The sequence below is a fragment of the Misgurnus anguillicaudatus genome, chromosome 13, assembly GCF_027580225.2.
Source record: "Misgurnus anguillicaudatus chromosome 13, ASM2758022v2, whole genome shotgun sequence".
Taxonomy (NCBI): Eukaryota; Metazoa; Chordata; class Actinopteri; order Cypriniformes; family Cobitidae; genus Misgurnus; species Misgurnus anguillicaudatus.
The window spans coordinates 13,878,397-13,893,788 of NC_073349.2; the positions used below are offsets into that span (position 1 = coordinate 13,878,397).

The 15,392-nt window shown below is 37.9% G+C and overlaps 1 protein-coding gene across 5 annotated transcripts in view; it reads right to left on the minus strand.

The window, feature by feature from the left end:
- dnmt3bb.1 (DNA (cytosine-5-)-methyltransferase 3 beta, duplicate b.1) overlaps positions 1-15,392 on the minus strand; it is a 64,464-nt gene that overhangs the window by 31,493 nt on the left and 17,579 nt on the right. For all 5 annotated transcript variants that reach the window (XM_055187312.2, XM_055187311.2, XM_055187309.2 and 2 more), the window contains exon 3: positions 3,064-3,214. In XM_055187312.2, the coding sequence (XP_055043287.1) occupies positions 3,064-3,214 (151 nt within the window). The remainder of the gene's footprint in view (positions 1-3,063; positions 3,215-15,392) is intronic.

The following is a 15,392-nucleotide window of genomic DNA, read 5'->3' on the forward strand; positions in this document are numbered from 1 at the left end:
AAAAAGTATTTAGTCAGCCATCTAATGTGCAAGTTCTCCTACTTAAAAAGACGAGAGAGGTCTGTAATTTTCATCGTTGGTACCCTTCAACTATGAGAGACAAAATGAGAAAAAAAATCCAGAAAATCACATTGTCTGATTTTTAAAGAATTTATTTGCAAATTATGGTGGAAAATAAGTATTTGGTCAATAACAAAAAAGCAAGATTTCTGGCTCTCACAGACCTGTAACTTCTTCTTTAAGAGGATCCTCTGTCCTCCACTTGTTACCTGTATTAATGGCACCTGTTTGAACTTGTTATCAGTATAAAAGAAACCTGTCCACAACCTCAAACAGTCAGACTCCAAACTCAACTATGGCCAAGACCAAAGAGCTGTCAAAGGACACCAGAAACAAAATTGTAGACCTGCACCAGGCTGGGAAGACTGAATCTGCAATAGGTAAACAGCTTGGTGTGAAGAAATCAACTGTGGGAGCAATTATTAGAAAATGGAAGTCATACAAGACAACTGATAATCTCCCCCGATCTGGGGCTCCACGCAAGATCTCACCCCGTGGGGTCAAAATGATCACAAGAATGGTAAGCAAAAATCCCAGAACCACACGGGGGGATCTAGTGAATAACCTGCAGAGGGCTGGGACCAAAGTAACAAAGGCTACCATCAGTAACACACTACGCCGCCAGGGACTCAAATCCTGCAGTGCCAGACGTGTCCCCCTGCTTAAGCCAGTACATGTTCGGGCCCGTCTGAAGTTTGCTAGAGAGCATTTGGATGATCCAGAAGAGGATTGGGAGAATGTTTTGTGGTCAGATGAAACCAAAATAGAACTTTTTGGTAGAAACTCAACTTCTTGTGTTTGGAGGAGAAAGATGCTGAGTTGCATCCAATGAACACCATACCTACTGTGAAGCATGGGGGTGGAAACATCATGCTTTGGGGCTGTTTTTCTGCCAAGGGACCAGGACGACTGATCCGAGTTAAGGAAAGAATGAATGGGTCCATGTATCGTGAGATTTTGACTCAAAACCTCTTTTCGTCAGCAAGGGCACTGAAGATGAAACGTGGTTGGGTCTTTCAGCATGACAATGACCCCAAACATACCGCCCGGGCAACGAAGGAGTGGCTTCGTAAGAAGCATTTCAAGGTCCTGGAGTGGCCTAGCCAGTCTCCAGATCTCAACCCCATAGAAAATCTTTGGAGGGAGTTGAAAATCCGCTTTGCCCAGCGACAGCCCCAAAACATCACTGCTCTAGAGGAGATCTGCATGGAGGAATGGGCCAAAATAACAGTAACAGTGTGTAAAAACCTTGTGAAGACTTACAGAAAACGTTTGATCTCTGTCATTGCCAACAAAGGGTATATAACAAAGTATTGACATGAAGTTTTGTTATTGACCAAATACTTATTTTCCACCATAATTTGCAAATAAATTCTTTAAAAATCAGACAACGTGATTTTCTGGATTTTTTTTTCTCATTTTGTCTCTCATACTTGAAGTGTACCTTCGATGAAAATTACAGACCTCTCTCATCTTTTTAAGTGGGAGAACTTGCACAATTGGTGGCTGACTAAATACTTTTTTGCCCCACTGTATCAACATTGGCTTTCAAACATCGTGGACTCCGCCTTTAAGGGCTTCTGTAGAAACATGGCTGCACAAAATGGCGACTTCCATGTAAGGGAACCCTCAGTGTATGTAGATAAAAACATCTCATTCTAAGGCAATAAACACATAACAGTTTATTATAAAAGGTCTTTATACACCACTGATAATTTAGTTTTGTATATTATTTTGCATTTCTGTCAAGAGATCCTTCTAAAAATTACACACTGCACCTTTAAATGATACGGACAGCTAAATGTTGTCTGTATGACTCGACGCCAAGTGCTAGACTAATAAACTTTTCTCTGCTCCTCAAACACATAAAACATTAGCATAAGAAAATACTATATATATTTTTCTAATTAGTTTACTTTTTTACCCTTGCATAACATACACGCAGACACCACACGTTGGTAGAGACCCTACAAAATGTGTGTGGCATCCCATTCTCAGACGCGGGGTAGAGTTTTGAGGTTTCGTCACATGTTTTTATCAATACTTTCATCTGTCAATTATTCGCAAAACCCACAGATAAACGTAAAGGGGATTGCAGATGCAACATTTCTGTCGGACAGCGATGATATATACACAAAAAATTCCTTGTTGCACTTACATTTTTCAAGTTTAATAAACTTAAATTTACAATTAATTTCTTGACTTGTGAGGAGTTGCTCTAAATTATAAAAATAAAGTTGAAATACCTTAAGCTAATTCAACTTTATTATTTATAGCAACTCTTCACTGGTCAAGAAAGTTGAAATTTAAGTTGATTAAACTAAAAAACTTAAGTGCACAAAGGATTTTTTTACAGATGCTCTGTGGCATCCAGTGGCGGCCGGTGACTTTTCTTCCGAGGGGCACGAATCAAAATATGTGTTCGGAGTGTCATGTTTGTTGCTCGTCATTTTAAAATATGTGTTTGTTGCGTCATGTGAACCAGCCATGTGCATCATGCCTCTTGTCAAAATACGTGCCTGGTGGACATGCATCAAAAGGGTTTATGATAACAGAGACGTTCATGTTCACAAAATACATGCAAGGCACTCACTTAACACTAAACTCTGATTACACATGAGATTAAGCGAGTATCTGGCAAACGTGAGCGTCACTTTTACTATAAACCCTTTAGACGCATGTGCAGCAGGCACTTATTTTGACAAGACGCATGATACACATGACGCCCCGGACACATATTTTGATATGACGAGCCACACACATGATGGGCTAAATACATTGTGCGCCCTTGAAACAGAAGTCACCGGCCGCTACTGGTGGCATCATCTATAAGATACTGTTGATTACACAGTACAAAACAACTCCAGGTTGAGGATTTTGCAATACTGTAAACCTGATTTGAATAGTTTTACAAAATGAGAAGCCAAACAAAAACTACTCTGTATCTAAAATGTAACGTTTTTGACCCATAACCCTGGCCAGCGGAGAGCTATGCTTATGTACCTGCGGGTGAGGCCGCGCCTCCGTTCAATTTGGGACTGAAAGGTGAAGGTGGCTCTGCTGCGGTCAGCGGGCTGTTCTCATTGGTCATCTCCAGACCGCTGTCGTTCTGTGTCAGTCCCTCTCCAACAGCCGTGTCACCGTTCACAGCCGCCTGAAAAAAAGACATCCTGTTTTCAACCTCCAAAGAACACAAACACACAATCTTGGGACAAGGTCTTCCAGGAATTCAATATATGGAAAAGCAAAGCAATAACAGAGCTAAATCCCTTTATTTGTCCACATGATCTGAATGAGTGTTTGACAATACAAACATGTGCTGGTCTCATTCATAAAAAGAGATACTAATTTAGGGCAGGTCTAAACAGCTCCACTTCATCACTGTCAACTTAACAGAGCATTTATTATAAATACACTTGTGAATCAGCAAACACAATCTTAATGCTAATTTTACAGTAATATGTGAACCTGTCATGAAATCCAGAATAAGAACTCAAATTCTAATTATGAGATTAGGAAGATTAAAGTTTAATTTCACTCACTGATTTGATTTCAATCTTTGACATGGCCATAAAATAAAGATATCAAGATTGTATTTTCACTAAATGTTCCTTACGTTATACAGGATGATTTTATGTTAAAAAAAAACAGTAAATCGTGACTTCTGAATGATTTCTGGGTTTTTTACCGGCAGGGTCACATTTTTAGTAAAAATGTAAATTATAAAGTAAATATAAAACATTTATCATTATGTGAAAACTTGAGCTTCTGAAAAAATTATGTATTCTGACTATAAATTACTAGCTCAGGTCAGGTGACTTAGTCTGCTAAATGACCAAGTTTCTCATAGTTACATAGCTATGAATCCTACAACTATGTAAACTCCAGTGCAAATAACAATTTGCTTAGTGTTGTTACTTTCTGTTTTGTTTGAATAAAGTAGCAGGAAGAAAAACACAAGCACTTTCCGATGTCATTTGTTCGCAGGTTTGTTTGTTGTAGCAGCCACAGCTGTGTTGAAACTTGAAGAAGATCGTGCAGAGCATTCACAGGATCATTGCGCTGGCAGAGCGAAGTGTCAACAGAGCGAACACAAGCAACATGTGTCTGAGGACAGATATGTGTTCGGTCATGCCTCTTCAGCGTGCGGATTGGTTAATATCCTTGATGGCTTATCAAAAATCCCTCAGTTGGCCCTGAATGCGTTTGAAGTGCCTGTTTGATTCAGTGACGAATGGTACTTAGATCCACACGTGTTTGTCTTTCGGATTTTGCATTTGAACTCTTGCGAAAAGAGTGAATTTATTTCAGGCTGTCCCATGCCATAGTGGAGTATTTTGTAAGAAAGTTTGTCAAGTTCATTTTTAAGAAAATTCGTCACAAAAACATTACAATAAGTTTTATTGGTTAACATTCGTACATCCTTTAGCTAACATAAACTAACAATGAGCAAAAAATAGTTTTTTAGTATTTATTCATCTTTGTTAAACCCCAATACATTTAGTTCAATGTGCATTAACTAATATTGGTAACACTTAACAATAGGGTTGTATTTGTTAACTTTAGGAAATGCATGAATTAACTTAAGTAATTACAAGGCTATTTACCTCATAAGTACGGTAAGGAACATTATATGAAGAGTTTGGTTCCAAAACGCAATAAATCCATTTTGACTAATTTTGGTCAAAATGTGTTTTCTATACAAAGAAGGTGACAAGATGAAAACCACTATTTTCTGTAACAAACTTTCACATAGCATCTTTAGATTATAAAAACATTAAAAATTCAAATCCATAATTTGATTTTCAAAGATTTATTATAAAATAATAAAAAGGCTATAAATCTATTAAATCAATATAAAAATGTGCATTCATCTTTGCCATGTTATATTTATTTAGTTGATTAGTGGTATTAATAAAATAAACATTAATGGCATTAATCAAAACATTTACTTTGTCATATTAAGAACACTGTCATTGCTGCTGTTATACTTGGGACGTCGTCGCTGAACTTTTTTGACAGCGATCAGCTGTAAAATATTTTGGTCTTGCTCGATTTTCGTTGGCTTTGAGTAAAATAATGAAAAGTTTTTCATAAGATCCCCTGGGGTCAATGTGTTAGCATGACCGAAGCTTGATGCTGTCGGGAGAACAAGCAACAGCCATCATTTTTTTTTGTCTTCGGAGTGCCTCTCACGTCAATTATAAGATTTTGATAGCATATGTCTCTTCCCCGTCACAGAAAACCACCACAGGTTTATCAATGCCAAGTATTATTATTTTTTTATTTTTTGTGTTGATCACGAAGTACAAAGTACATGAGGAAAACTAGGATTCTGTGTGTATTCAACGCGCCGCCATTATTGTTTACAATGTGTGGAATGGTGCACTGTGATTGGTTAAGCGGATTTGTTGCATTCTGCAGAGAAGGAAGAGTGGCGTTTATCACATTTTGGAAAAAAGGGAGAAAAGATGACAGAATAACACAGCGGATATCGGATTTTACGTAAAATTAAAAATGTACTTTTTAATACTGACCTAATACAATACTGATTTTGGCGGTAACCCGTTTTTTTAAATGGCATTTAGCGCGCTTTGGAACCAAACTCTTCAAATATTTATTTGATATATTTTATTTGCCAACTTTTTTTAAATGCAGACCTTCTGCAAGAAAACATGTTAAGATAAGACAAGACATTCAAATGTCATGAACACACCATTTTAACACGCAGTTGTCGGAATAACATACCTTGGAATGTCGCGACTGCCAATCACAATTGCTAGTTAACAATCTCAATTCTTAGCATATGTAATGTAGAAAGGTATTAAATATATTCTGTACCAAATGTTTTAACATTTTAAACCAAACAACAATAATAATTAACTTGTGAAATGACTCTGCTAAATAAATTAAATATACAGATGTTATACACTGAGAACAGTTCTGAGTAATGAACGTGGAAAGAAATCTGTGTGTTCATGGATGTGGAAACAATATTGGCTGCCATCGCTGTCTACTAAAACACCAGACATCTTTCATGCCACAGCTGTGTTGCAGAAGATCAGTGTTCCTGCCAACATGCACAATCACTCACTCACTCACTCATTCCCACCAAGCACACTGAATGTGTTGAGATTTACTGCCAGCCTTTACAAGTTCTGAATAACAATTTGATCTTCGACTATGACAAAAAATAAACACACAAAATGCATGATGGGAAACAGAACTTTCACATCACCCATATCTCTACACAGTTAAAATCTTTATGACAACTTTTTAAATAATACATTAAATACACATTTAATTTTTGGCCCACACACTCTAAAAATGTCTGGGTTATTTTTGACCCATGTTGGGTAAATATTGGACAGAATGCCCCGCTGGGTTAAAAATGACCCAATGTAGTTGTTGTTATGCAACCATGAGTTGGGTTAAAACAACCCAACATTTGGTAAGTTTTAACCCAGCAGGGCATTCTGTCCAATATTTACCCAACATTTACCCATTTTTAAAGTGCATGAACAGAATAAAGAAATATTAATGGGCATCCTGATGATGCTACATAATGCATAAAGTCTATAAAAAGTGTTTACTTTAAATCGAATCACAAGCCGCTCTAATCATTTTAGCACAAAAAATGCTCGAAGAAAGATTTTCCACCTCTGTTTCTCAGTGCCACGAAGCTGGAAGGGTGAAAGGGGTTACACGCTCCTTAATTTATTCCGTTTATCAATGACACCCCTGCACTGGACTTGCATAAAGGGGACCCAGGCCCCTGCCTCAAGCTTTTGAAAAGCACAAAGTCAGAGGATCAAACTAGGTGGGTCAGATTCTTTTTATATCATTTAATACTACACAAAGAGAGAGAGAGAGAGAGAGAGAGAGAGAGAGAAAGCGAGAGAGAGAGGAATGGCAGTGCGATATTTCCTAAAAACCCATGCTTTATTTGCAGCCATGCTTACCAAAAACATGTGAGCTAGGGCTGCACGATTAATCGTTTTTAAACCGAAATCGCGATGTGAATGGATGCGATTTTCGAATCGCAAGAAATGCGATTATTTCGATTCAAAACTATTAAATATAACAATCATCTAGTACGCAGTTTTTGACAGTTCGCTTCATGCGCATTTTACGTTTGATGCAGTTTAGACCAATAGAGTGCATGAACACTGAGGCGCTGACTACACGTCAGATAACACCATTTGGAAAACATGAGCGCGAGCAGCAGTTCAACTCCTCAACAAAGTGTACGGCCATATGATTTCCGCGATGCGGAAAACACGGACAGAATCGCGAAATGCATACAAATGGAATTAACTGCACAACGCGGAATGCCATGAAGTTGGCAGATTTTGGATTCAGTCATTTTAAAAACGCATTATAACTCATTAACCGGCAAATGAAAGGAAAGAAATGCGCGAAAACATTTCCCTTTTGTGTAATGTTGGACTTAAAGAAAGGTGTATATACGTCCGTTTCTCGTCATGCATCGCAAACAATGACAAGCGCCTCATCAGACTATAAGCAGGTTTCATTAAAGCCCGGAACACAGCAGACGAAACAGGTACATTATACTTTCTTGCATGCGCACATCTGCACCGCTTTGAATATTTACAGGCATGAGGGTTCATGAAGCGCGCACACAGAGAGCAGTCAGCACACGCGTGACCACTAAACTTAAGTTTTCTTTCTTGTCTAAGTGAACATAAACAGCTGGATGTTTATCAGTAGGCTATATTGAAGCAGAGCAGTTTTAAAGCTGTCTTGTGTCTTAAAGTGACAGTAACCTGGTGCTTTCTGTGTCAGAAATGTTTATTACACACCAAAAATTAAAATCACTCCTTACTCTTAACTGAACAAGCTTCTGCAGCTCCACATTTAAAATCCTACAGTGAGGACTGTGCAGTCTTTTATTTGTATTTTTTGCTTATGTTAAATCATAGATTCTAATAACTAATATATTTACATTTATTACAGATGCCTGAAAAGTAAAACAAGATGAGTATAGTCTTATGATTAAAAGAAAAACTTAACATTTGCTTGTCAGATGCATTGTTGTAGTGACAGCCAAAATACATTGGCCTATATGTTATTTTAAATAAAACTTTGTTTTTTAAAATAGCAAAGTCCTGCAGACAACTTGGTACAATGTTTAAGAGGTTTTAAATAAACAGTAGCACAGCATCTTTGTTTGGTGCTATTAAAACCACCACAACAAACCTGGATGTACCTCTTTTATTATATACTAATGAATCACACTTTAACCTCTTAAACCCTGAGGACCCAGTCCCGGGTACAAAATTTCGTATTTTGACTCAAATAAAATATTCTTTTAATCTTTAATGGTCCATCATGGACCCCAGTAACACATATGAGATACTGTTTGAAAGCTTAGACTCTCTACTTTCTCCAGATATGCATCACTTTGAGAAATCTTTTACTGTAAGAAAGTTATTTACACTTAATTTACACTATCACCCCCCCATAATTTTTTATATGATTTAATATTCACATATTTCATATTTTTCAAGTATGACAAACATGGGCAAGTCTTATATCAAATGAAAGCTCTCATTCTCAGGAATAAGGCTACAGCGTTATTTTTGTTCTATTATTAACACATATCAAACAATAGTTGAATGAATAATAAGGTAAAAAATCGTCTTTTGTAAACATATGGGAAAATTGAGTGTGGACTGCCTCAGATAGCACATATAGCCACAAATGATACACCATCTTTTCTCTTAGGTCCTACTCTAAAAAATGAGTCCATTCACAGCATTTTCTTAGGTTGTGTGCATGAATAATCCCTTGTTATTTATTATATGTCCAAAACAAAAAATTAATATTTATATGAAAAATGTATTTTCGGACACTTCAGTAAAATGAAAATAACTTTTGAATGCGACATGCTAAAGAGATCATTCTTTTTTTGGGTGTTTACTGTCTGCTGCTGGTAACAACCAGAACTCTCTGCAGTCTGCTAGAGCACCCAGAACCAGAGTTATACACTATCAGAGGCAGTATTTACAACATATAAAAAGAAAATTTGGTGTTTTATCATATGAAAAACCCCATAAATAACAATATTTGTCACAAACAGCAGCTTTTTATGTAACTTCAAAGGGTTTTCTTTAAAATGATATAAAGCAATTGAATTTATTCCACTGTATGTGGTTAGGGGAGCACTTCAAATGTTTTTAGGCAGAAATTGTATACAAAAAGGGTATTATTCCTCCCATCAGTTGGAGTAAAATAACTTTTGCATAGATTATGATAGAGAAAAAAATCGTTTTTCCTCTTTAAGCTGGCAATTGCTGGAATCAAACAAAACTGTCTGCAGGGAGCTGAGGCACTCAGGGCCAGAGTTATACACTTTTAAATAAAAACTTTAGAAAAAAAACATCAAAAAGCGCCTATTTATTTTTGTGTTTATTAGAGGACTGACATCACATACAACCATGTTTAGCACTTTCAACAGTGTTATATGTAATTTCAAAGGGTTTCCTGTAAAATGATACCAAACATTTGTATGTAAACCTCTGCGTGTGGGTATGGGAAGCTTTTGAAATTGGGTAGGCCAAATCCAGGCGAAAATCCCCAAAATAGCTTCAGGGTGGAAGAAGTTAAATCGCGAATCGCAATTTTGATCAGAAAAATCGCAATTAGATTTTTTCTCCGAATCGTGCAGCCCTAATGTGAGCGCACAGAGAGAGAGCCAAAGGCACCACAGAGACACTAATCAGATAACGGTTATGTTAGTAGACATTTATAATTCCAGACAAGACACAACATGAGCACAAATGGAAGCATGTTGTGTCTTTAAACCTGTAAAACAACTTATTTTAGCCGGTAAAGCCTGTTATTACATTTAGCGAAACTCAGAACATATGACATACTAAAGTCAAATTTTGAACTTATCCTTCAACCTATTAAAAAATCTAGGAGGTCATTTGGCATTTCACTCAAATATCACCCAAAGGATGTTCACCAAATTAGCGCCCCACTTCCAGCACACAATGGCACAGAAACTGTCACCGCAATGCATTGTTCAGCACAGTGTTAGCAGCACAAAGATCATGGGTTTGAGGTAACACACATACTCAATAAATATATACTACTAATAATAATAATTATGCAAAGATATGATTTATGGCACAAGTACAATGATTAATATAGCTGCAAGCAGCAATTACCGGGGTCAAGCCAAAAAGGGCACAGAAGAAAGTAAAGTTGAGTTCGGATGAGCAGTTTAAAGAATCTAGGAAAATCTCTTGATTTCAGACAAAATAATTTAACAGTTATCAGCAAAAAAGCTGTGTTCTCATTCAGTGAAATCTCTCCCTCTCTTCTCGACTAGCATAATCATAATAACGAGAAAACTGAAGAAAAAGTAAGTGGTGCTTGCAGTGGCAATACTCAGCTCACAAAATGTTACAGTTGTGTTAATGAGTCAAAACAGCCCACCCCCAAGTCTCTACGATGTTCTGATGCAGAGATATAGCTCTTGCAAAAACGGTTAATAAGGTATTCTCATTGGTTGCTAGGGAGTGAATTGGCAAAAACAAGTGATTATAGTCAAAGCCATGAAAGGAGTAATACATGATGACCCAAGATTTTAGATGTTCTGTTGGAGTAGTTTTAGGCAAAAAAAACATATTTCTCTCTCAAAACCACTAGGTGGCGCAATGACAAAATTGTGCATGCAACCTCAGTTCATAACTGTGTTACATCTAGCTAGTTTTAGGACTATACACTTTAGTTTAGTGAAGAAACAGTTGTATGACCATAGGGTGGCTTGATTTCAAAGGTTTTGTTTAATTATAAGGCCAACTAGTGGTGCAAGCATACAATTTTTTTTTGTGTAGCCTCAGACTGTGGTCGTACATCAGCGTATCAAATCTGGTGAAAAAATCTCTTTGCTTTACAAAGTTATAACCATTTATGTGTAAAAAACACCAAATTTAAAGGTAATTTTTCGTTTTTTGCAATTTTCGGCCATTTCTGATGGAAATTTTAATATAACGCCAATAGAACTTTTTGTTCAGAAGGTAAGGTTAGTTTCTTCCTATGGTGTTTTCGAGTCGATCGGAAAAACGCTCGCGGAGATATTTGCGCGTGTTTTTTAAGCGCTATTTTGCCGCACAGGGTTAACCGTAAGGCGAATACTGGCATGTTTGGTATCGTTGGACTCGGCAACTATTCAAAACTCCAGGGAAACAAGTCGCATGAAAATACGTCGATCATAGCCAAAGTTATAGGCCTATAAAACATTCGTCTGGCCCTTAGGTGGCGCTGCAACGAAACTATGCATGCCCCCTCAGTTCCTGACTGGCATCTCAAGTACCAAGTGTCGTGTCAATAGGCCTAAGTTTGGCGAAGATACAGCCTAAAATCTGTTTTTTTGCGCTCTATGTAAAATTCGTTGACGCGCTATACGACAAAGGATTGGTTTATCGAAATTCTTTTAATAACTTTTTGCCTTGAGTGTCTCTAGATGCCGCATACCGATTTTCGTGGCAATCGGGTAAAAACTCTAGGACGAGTTCGCAAAAGTAGGTTTTTCGAATAATTCAAAATGGCGGAAAAATTTTCATGACGGAAAATGACGTCATATAGTCTAATCGAATTGTCTTGAGCCAAGGAATCAGAGGAAACAAGAATTTCGTTTCTAGGACTTACGGATCAGAAGTTATAAGCAAAAACGTAAGTGCAACTTTGGACTGTTGGTGGCGCTAGCGGGTTTGAGATAGAGACTCCAAAATTGCTATGGATATTATTTGGACTGTCCTCTGTCAGTGTGCCAAATTTCATAACTTTCCTACGTACGGTTCTATGGGCTGCCATAGACCGCAATGGAACAGGAAGAAGAATAATATATAAGAAAAAGAAAAAGAAATATAGCTGCAAGCAGCAATGCCGGGGTCAAGCCGAAAAGGGCACAAAAGGATGTAAAATTGAGATTGGATAAGCAGATTGAAGAACCTAGGTAAACCTAATAATTTTAGATGAAAAAACAAAAAAGTTATCAACAAAAATAATCTAAGTTCTTGTCTACTGCAATCGTCTTTCTGTTATTGACAATCATGGAACATTAGAGCACTGAAGGACATGTGAGTTGTGTTTGCAGTGGCAAAACATGGGTTACGTCAGGTTACAACATGTTTAATTAGTCAAAAGAGACCATCCCCATGTCTCTACGATGTTCTGATGCAGAGATATAGCTTTTGCAAAACGGTTAATAAGGTATTCTCAATGGTTGCTAGAGAGTGAATTGGCAACCACCGGTGATTATAGTCAAAGCCATGAAAGGAATAATCCATGATGACTCATGGTTTTAGATGTGTTGTTGCAGTAGTTTTAGGCAAAAATACCATCTCAAAACCAGTAGGTGGGGCAATGACAAAATTGTGCATGCAACATCAGGTTATGATTGTGTTACATCTAGCTAGTTTTATGACTATACACTTTAGTTTAGTAAAGAAACAGTTGTATGACCATAGGGCTGTCTTGTTATCAAAGGTTTTGTTCAATTATAAGGCCATCTAGTGGTGCAAGCATACAATATTTTTTGTGTAGCCTGAGAATGTGCTCATGCATCAGTGTGTCAAATCTGGTGAAAAAATATATTTTCGTTGCGAAGTTACAACCATTTATGTGTAAAAAAAACACAAAATTTGAAGTTACTTTTTCGTTTTTTGCAATTTTCGGCAATTTCTGATGAAAATTTTAATATAACGCCAATAGAACTTTTTGTTCAGAAGGTAAGGTTAGTTTCTTCCTATGATGTTTTCGAGTCGATCGGAAAAACGTTCGCGGAGATATTCACACGTGTTTTTTAAGCGCTATTTTGCTGCGCAGGGTTAACCGTAAGGCGGATTCTGGCATGTTTGGTATCGTTGGACTCGGCAACTATTCAAAACTCCAAGAAAATAAGTCCCGTGAAAAAACTTTGCTCACAGCCAAAGTTATTGGCGTATAAAACATTTGTCTGGCCACTAGGTGTCGCTGCAACGAAACTGTGCATGCACCCTCAGTTCCTGACTGGCATCACAAGTACTAAGTTTCGTTTCAATGGGCCTTAGTCTGTCAAAGATACAGCCTAATATCAGTTTTTTTGCGCTCTACGTAAAGTTCGTTAAGGCGGTATACGACAAGGGATTGATGTATCGAAATTCTTTTGATAACTTTTTGCCCTGAGCGTCTCTAGATGACACATACCAATTTTCGTCGGAATCGGACAAAAGCTCTAGGACGAGTTCGAAAAAGTAGGTTTTACGAATTATTCAAAATGGTGGGAAATTTTTCATGACGGAAAATGACGTCATAGGGTCACTTCGAATCGCCTTGAGCCAAGGAATCAGAGGAAGCAAGAATTTTGTTTCTAGGACTTACGGATCAGAAGTTATAAGTAAAAATATAAGTGCAAATTTGGACTGTTGGTGGCGCTAGCGGGTTAGACATAGAGACTCCAAATTTGCTGTGGGGACACATTGTAGTGTCCTTTATAAGTGTGCCAAATTTCATAACTTTCCTACTTACGGTTCTATGGGCTGCCATAGACCGCAATGGCGGAAGAAGAACCAGAATAACAATAATAAGAAAACTAACAAATACAATAGGGTTCTACGCCCCTTCGGGGCTTGACCCCTAAAAAGAAAAAGAAGAAAACTAACAGATACAATAGGGGTCTTCGCCCCTTCGGGGCTTGACCCCTAAATATATCCAGTGTTTATTAGGGATGTAACGATTAACCGTGCAAATGAGCGTTTTCCCAATGAATGAATGATTACTCTTTTCTGGGTTTTCGTCTCTGACGGCATTCTGTAGAAGCATAGCCCAGGACTATCTCCTTGTCAGTTAGTGCATTTTATAAGCTTAACTAAAGAAATAATTTACGTCTTAACCTGTGGTCAACAGCAGATAGCGCTCTCTTGCCTACCAGGGGGCGTTCCTCCAAGTGTCTGATGAACGCCCCCTGGTGAAGCGGTCATAGCCGTGTTTTATCGTGACCAAACAGAATCAAGGATTGGAACTAAACGTTTTATAAAATGCCTTTTAACGTGTATCGGCCCAGTTGTTTTACATATTTGAAACTCTTTCATGTAATTTCAGTGTTACTATACAACATAAAGCCCTTATACAACATGTTGAAAAAGTAAGGTTTGTAAGGTATAAACAGTTATTGTTCAACCACTATCGACACCAATGCTACAACACTCAAACGCTCTACGATTACCTGCCAAAAGACGGAGTTTAGGCTGTGTGACGTCAACTGCAAAAGCTCTGTAGGGCGTGATAAGCTGCTTTCACAAACAACCTAAGGGGATGTTATTTGGAGAACAGGCTCCCAATTTTAGGTATATCGCCCAGCCCTAATTGTAACAAATAATTGTTATTGTTTGTTTATTCTAGCAACCAGGAGCATGCGACAGGTGTTTTATTGGGCATTTCAAAAGAATTTCTGGCATTCATAACACCACAACATTGGCATGCATACTAAAAGGAGGTTAAAAGTAACCTTACTTAAAGGGAAACCAGTCAAGTCTGCGTAATATTTCTCTACGAGCTCCCCCTAGTGTCTGAAAGTAAATGCTTTCAAACACACTGTCGTAAAAACGAACTGTTGTCCCTCCCCCTCGGAACCAAGTTTATCAGCTTATTTCCAATCCAGTTAGGTTTCCCTTCCGTCAAGGGTTTTCGATGCTTCTTCCCCGGCTCTGCCATTTGCAACAATCGCTAGCCGTGTTTAGCTCGCCTGCCTCTGTGTTGTTTTTTTGTAAAGTGATACTGCTTCTCGCGATATCTGAGACTTTGCGAGACTGAAGGACACCGGGTCGGATACAGCGAAGTTGCAAGTGGGGTATTCTTCCTACAGACGGTAGGGGTGGGCGAGAGAGACTTCATTCGTCCGGTAATGAGTCATTTAACCATATACCGATTTACGAAGATGATTTATTAACATAAAAATGCTGCCTTGTGTCCCTTTAATATATGTAACTAAATGTAGAAATTATAAAAACTTAATATTAAGCAATAGTAAAAATGTAATGGTGTGGAATTATCCTTTCAGGTCGATTCTGCAGGAAATTTCATGGCACATTTACTCAGGCATTTGAATGGCCATGTGTGTTTCTCTCCTCCCTGGCCAAGCAGCTTTGGTCTATGGCTTCACCCAGGTGCAGTGTTCAAAGAGCCTGAACTCTCTCTCTCTCTCTCTCTCTCTCTCCCTCCCTTCGTCCCTCTCTCACTCTTTATCTCTCTCTAAACCAGTCCCTTCATCCCCTCACAGTCTTCATTTCACTCTAACCCACTACCTTTAACTCTCTCTC